Source organism: Podarcis vaucheri (assembly GCF_965113315.1).
Source record: "Podarcis vaucheri genome assembly, chromosome: 3".
NCBI lineage: Eukaryota > Metazoa > Chordata > Lepidosauria > Squamata > Lacertidae > Podarcis > Podarcis vaucheri.
In genome coordinates, this window is record NC_138761.1 from 51,011,952 (window position 1) to 51,018,187 (window position 6,236).

Genomic DNA, 6,236 nt, shown 5'->3' on the forward strand with positions numbered 1-6,236 from the left:
ATATCCGCCCTCCCGCCCTTGCGCTCTCTTCCCGGACGGAGGGTACGACTCTTCACTTTCTAGCTCTACACACTTACCTCCATTCCTTCGAGCTTCTCAGTTCCCGGTCGCGTCTGTCGCGGTTGGTGACGTCACCGAGGAAGGGAAACCCTTCGAGCAACGCTCGTCCTATCAGGCGGTTTGGTCGGAAAGCTTGTGAGCGGCTGCCGCCCTCCGCCCCGCCCCGTTTTGCCTGAGCGAATACGGACAAAGCCATGGACAAAACCAGGAAAAGGCTGAGTAGTATCCCTTCTCACCACTCGGGGGCGTCGAGGAAGCACAGTGAACTGAGTCGGGTAAGCGGCGGGGAGCGCGGCTGTCCAAAGTGCGCATGCGCCTTGATTGGTTGAGCCTTCCCGGGCAGAACGTTCTCCCCTGCTCCGCACAATGAGCTTTCCCTGCACTTTCCCTACTGCGATATTTATTGATTGCATTGATTGATCGATTGATCTCACTTTTCGTACATAGTTCTCCTCTAAGCCCTGAGATCACCCAGTGAGCTTCATGGCTAAGTGGTGATTTGAGTCCTGATCGACCCACACGCTAACACGTGTTTCTTGTGGAGTCAGTGAGATGCTAGCTAGCAGTATTGAGACGCCACAGGTTCTGTCTTCCATGCAACGTTGTGCAGCTTCCCTATACACGGCTGCCTTTAGATGGCTCGGGGGTTGGCTAACTCCATACCCTCCAACATTTCTCTGATGGGTTTGACCAAACTGCGGGAGGCAGTGGAAGACAGGAGTGCCTGGCGTGCTCTGGTCCATGGGGTCACGAAGAGTCAGACACGACTAAACAACAACAAGGAAAAGTGGGTCATTCCGGGATCAAATCAGAAACTGAAATGGCTTCTGTAAATACACGACTGTCCCTGGCAAATTAGGGACACTTGGAGGGTCTGAGTGTGTATGCAGCCTGAGTCTACCTCTGCCTGCTACAAACAAAGCTCCCCATTGATTTCAGTGTTGGAAACTCTGGATAAATACATTGAAGATAAATTTTCGCTAAGAAGTTAAGAGTTGACAGTAAATGCCAAATGGACAATTTTGTTACCTTGCCTTATTTTTTGATAATGCTTATACCTTTATGATGATGATGATGATGAATCCTAAAAGTGTGATAACGTGATTCCTAAATTAATTACGGGGTATTCCAGCCTTCACAGATTGGGAGACACAGAGCTTCAAGCCATGAGATTCCAGGTTTAGACCCAGATGATGAGTCTATTACAGATATAGCAAGAAATGAGCTCTTGGCGTTCAAGGCTAGTTTTGCAAGACCAAAATATGCGAACACATACAGAATGGAACCCTATAGAAAATGTGAGGCTCATGTAATAAGGAAGAAAGCTGAAGAGATCTTAAAGGTAGAGTTAAGATTTGTTATGACGCACTAGTTCTGCTTCTAAACTTTATACACGGTATACAAACTCACTACTAGCAGTTGCTCAATGCCTCAAAATTTATTTGACCATGCAAACTGGTTTATAATAGACTATTGTTTACTATAGTAAAGGTATCGGTCTCAGTTTTTTAATTATATGTTAATATGATGCATTTTGATTTTAAGGAACAATTCAAATGGTCTTGGTTTATGTACCACCTTTGTACTCAAAGAGAATATTTACATGAATTTGAAAACCAGGGCAGGTTACAAAATGCCCTCTTCTAGGCCACCACCACCAGAACTTCTGAGGGCTGTGGAACTACCAAGAGAGTTCCCTCTGCTGATCTTAATACCTGAAAGGGTGCAGGAGGTGGTAGTGGACTTTTCCATTTAAAATAAAAGTTTTTGTGCATAAAAATCTGAAGTACACCTTCTAGGAAGAACACTTTGCTTAAGGTAGTTTCACTGACTGAGCTAAACAAAATATTTGAATACTGTGTTTGCAAAAATGTACAAGATTTAGGGTGTGAGTGTTCACATGAATATTACAAAAAAGAAATTGTAAAATTCATTAGCAGGAGAACTATCGTTATATATATTTGTTAAAGTGAGTGTAAAATTTCAACAGAGATGTTTTTTATATGAATACCGGCAACTCTGTGTTTAATTCTCAATAGAGCAAACTTCAAGATTTTAAATATGCTGGTCAGAATGGCTCCACGATATGTATAAGCCTCACAGAAGATTTATTAGCAGCTGTCAAGGATTTGAACTATGACCGTTACAAGTATGTGGTCCAAGTATTTCTCGTGGAAAAGACTGGTCAGTCAGTAAAAGTGAGTAAAGAAATACACTTGTTACAACCCCCTCCCAAAACCTAACTGCTTAAGAAATCCTTCATTCCTCTGCACCGTAGCTGTGTCGAATAGTGCATCTCAGACGAGAGCTCATCAGGACCACCTGTCTCCTTATGCTCCCCACTTAATTGTACAGGTCTTCTGATGGGGCACCTTTGGTGATTCCCCCCCATGCCCCCCCCCGATGGCTTTTACCAGGTGCTGAGCCTTTAGTGCAGCAAGCTCTGCCGTGTGGGGCTCTTGCCAATAGAGGTTCAGCAGGAGTCATTTTTGCTTGTTTGTAGATGTCTTCTAAAAATTGTATAATTCAGACAGGCCTTTCAAACCCAAGGCTCGTTGCCAACCAGCTCTTACTGATGTGTTTGGCATTTATATTGAAATACTGTGGTTTTTGGTTTGCAGACCACCTAGTAATATTCTATATGAATGTGTGGTTTGTAAAGAAATAAACAATAAACATAAAATAAGTGTTTTTATAAAATTGCCACCATTTCACCAAAAGAATCAAAGTGGTTTACATCACACACACACCAAAAACCACCTAAAACATTTAAAACAGATCACCTGTTAATATGCTCTAGTTATATAGAAATATTAAGTTACTTTACTAGATTAGTAAAGCCCATCTAGTCCAGCATTTAGTTTCCAGTAAGAGCTAGCTAGATGTACCTGGGAGTTTGCATTCGGATGGTGGCCAGTCTCTGCTATTTGCTCATTAGTAGCCCCCAGGAATTTGTATTGTATATATTTTTAAGCCATCCTGACATCTTATAGCGATTTTAGAAATAAATTCCATTCATTACATGCTATATGGAAAAAATACTTCCACAGTGCAGGAGGAAAACATCTCCATAGTCATATCCATACCATACACATGGTTTCCTGCAGAGATAAACCACAGTTCCCAGAATTCTTTGGGGGAAGCGATGTGATCTAAATGCATGGTGTGGCTGTGACCCACATCCACTCTCTGTACTGTTACTCTTCCCATAAACTACTATCAAGGTGTCTTTCTCCTGCGTTTTTCTAAATTACCCTAAAGTAACTGTGATATGATGATGATGATGATGATGATGATGATAATAATAATAATAATAATAATATCTTTATTGTCATTGCCCCCTCTCGGGGACTAAAGTAACTGTGATATGATGATGATGATGATGATAATAATAATAATAATAATAATAATAATAATAATAATAATATCTTTATTGTCATTGCCCCCTCTCGGGGACAACGAAATTACTTGGCTGCTCCATCCAAAACAACTATAAAAACACTAATTAAAGCAATACAGTATAATACAGCAAGGAAGATTAGATGACTTTCAAAGTCCAGGCTTCCCATTCAGGGCCGAGATCACTCTGGAGAAGAAGCTGTTCTTAAGACGGCTCATTCTTGTCTTCATCGTCCTGTATCTCCGTCCCGACGGCAGGAGCTCGAAGAGACAGTGACCAGGATGCGATGGATCTTTTACTATGTCCAGTGCCTTCCTATGGCACCTTGTGGCATAAATCTGCTCTAAGGTGGAGAGTGGGCAGCCAACAATGCTCTCTTCTGCCTTAACAACTCTGCACAACCCCAACCTGTCCCGGGTAGTACAGTATGTGCCCTTTCCTTTAGCTAATTTGTTAAAGCAGAAGCTATGAGCCAGAGATGCACATTGGATCAGTTCTTCCAGTTAATGTAAGGCCCATTACAGCAAATGATTGTATATGGAAGCCAAGAGATTCATGTATTTTGACTGCATGTTGCAAAATAATTTCATGAGTCTGTGATCAGAATTTAAGATTGTTTGGGCTATTAAAACTACTTTAGCTTGATTTTGGAAATGCAAATTAACGCCCATCTGCAGGTGAAATTATTCAAGATCCCTTCTGAAATGGTGGTGCTTGTAATTCACAGATAATTTTGTAAAAAAAAAAATGTCCGTAAAGGAGTTGATCATTTGTGCAAGATCTCCTGCTGCAAGAAAGGTAATTGTTTTCAATTTTTTGTTGAGGTAATTGTTCAATTATTTTCTCTTTCCCCCACTCTAGATTGCCAGCAGATGGGTCTGGGATGTTGCAAGGGACACCTGGGTTCAAGCTCAACATGAAACTGAGGATTTTGTTATAATAGCTCTGATCATTGCTTGCTATTATGAGTGACCTATCGCAAATAACCACTGTAATAAGAGAACACTCCTGTGGCTCTATACAATCATATGCTATATTTTGCTCAAATAAATGTCATATTGGTTACCCCCCCCACCGACATGCTGTTTGAGTGACTTTAATTTACAGGAGGTTGTTACAACAACCTGGATACTAATAGTATTGTTGCATGTCACCCCAATCTCTTTGGCATGAGAGACAGCGTTCACTGTGGTGTCTTTATGATATATAGTTGTTGTTTTTTAAGATATTTATTAAGATTTTCAAAATATTACAAAATGAAAAAAGAAAAAAACAAAATAAAAGTAGTTAAAAACAATTCAATCTTTCCATTACTTATCTTTCATTTGCTTGTTTCCCGGACCTCCTCACGCCTCCCTTTTTTGTATTCCAATTCAGTTTGTTAGTTCAGCAAATCCTTCCCCTCTTTGTTTATCCTAGTCTTTAATCTTAAAATATTGTAACATTAAATTTTTACCTATTAATAATCCATTTTTCATATTCCCTTATAAAATTACAGCTAAAAACCACTTAATTTCTCTCCAACATCGTTCTAACATTCATTAATTTTACAATATTTCTGTAAATAGTCTTTGAACTTTTTCCAATCTTCTTCCACCGACTCTTCTCCCTGGTCTCGGATTCTGCCAGTCATTTCCGCCAATTCCATATAGTCCATCACCTTCATCTGCCATTCTTCCAGGGTGGGTAAATCTTGTGTCTTCCAGTACTTTGCAATAAGTATTCTTGCTGCTGTTGTGGCATACATAAAGAAAGTTCTATCCTTCTTTAACACCAATTGGCCGACTATGCCCAGGAGAAAGGCCTCCGGTTTCTTCAGGAAGGTATATTTAAATACCTTTTCATTTCATTATATATCATCTCCCAGAAAGCCTTAATCCTTGGGCACGTCCACCAAAGTGAAGGAATGTACCTTCAGTTTCTTTACATTTCCAACATTTATTGTCGGGCAAATGATAGATTTTTGCAAGCTTGACTGCTGTCATGTACCACCTGTATGTCATTTTCATAATATTCTCTCTTAAAGCATTACATGCCGTAAGCTTCATACCTGTGGTCCATAACTGTTCCCAGTCAGCCATCATAATGTTATGTCCCACATCTTGTGCCCATTTAATCATAGCAGATTTCACCGTTTCATCCTGAGTATTCCATTTCAACAGCAAGTTATACATCTTTGACAAAATCTTAGTTTTGGGTTCTAACAGTTCTGTTTCTAATTTTGATTTTTCCACCTGGAAGCCAATTTTCTTGTCCAAATTATATGCCTCCATTATCTTATAATAATGAAGCTAGTCTCGCACTTTGTTTTTTAATTTCTCAAAACTCTGCAGTTTCAGTCTATCTCCATCTTGTTCCAAAATTTCCCAATATTTCGGCCATTTGACCTCCATATTGAGCTTTTTCTGAGCTTTCGCTTCCATCGGTGACAGCCACCTTGGGGTTTTGTTTTCCAGTAGGTCCTTATATCTTATCCAAACATTAAACAATGCTTTCCTGACAATATGGTTTTTAAATGCTTTATGTGCTTTGACCTTATCATACCACAAGTATGCATGCCATCCAAATACATTATTAAAACCTTCTAAATCCAAAATGTCTGCGTTTTCCAGAAGTAGCCATTCTTTCAACCAGGAAAAAGCTGCTGATTCATAGTAAAGTTTAAGGTCTGGCAGGGCAAATCCGCCTCTTTCCTTTGCATCCGTTAATATCTTAAATTTTATTCTAGGCTTCTTGCCCTGCCAGACAAATCTAGAGATATCTCTCTGCCACTTCT

The 6,236-nt window shown here is 40.0% G+C and overlaps 1 protein-coding gene across 1 annotated transcript; it reads left to right on the top strand.

Annotated features, from left to right (window-relative positions):
- The first annotated feature begins 105 nt into the window (after window positions 1-105).
- Window positions 106-4,536, top strand: DYNLT2 (dynein light chain Tctex-type 2). The gene is made up of 4 exons (XM_082215851.1): window positions 106-335; window positions 1,193-1,402; window positions 2,100-2,258; window positions 4,322-4,536. The coding sequence occupies exons 1-4, from the start codon at window positions 255-257 to the stop codon at window positions 4,430-4,432; spliced, it is 561 nt and encodes a 186-aa protein (XP_082071977.1). The 5' UTR covers window positions 106-254; the 3' UTR covers window positions 4,433-4,536.
- Window positions 4,537-6,236: the final 1,700 nt, after the last annotated feature.

Coding starts and splice junctions, on each gene's coding strand:
- DYNLT2 (XM_082215851.1), top strand. CDS start 255: ATGGACAAAACCAGGAAAAGGCTGAGTAGTATCCCTTCTCACCACTCG. Junction 336..1,192: donor AGCACAGTGAACTGAGTCGG/GTAAGCGGCGGG, acceptor GGGGTATTCCAG/CCTTCACAGATTGGGAGACA. Junction 2,259..4,321: donor AGACTGGTCAGTCAGTAAAA/GTGAGTAAAGAA, acceptor CCCCCACTCTAG/ATTGCCAGCAGATGGGTCTG.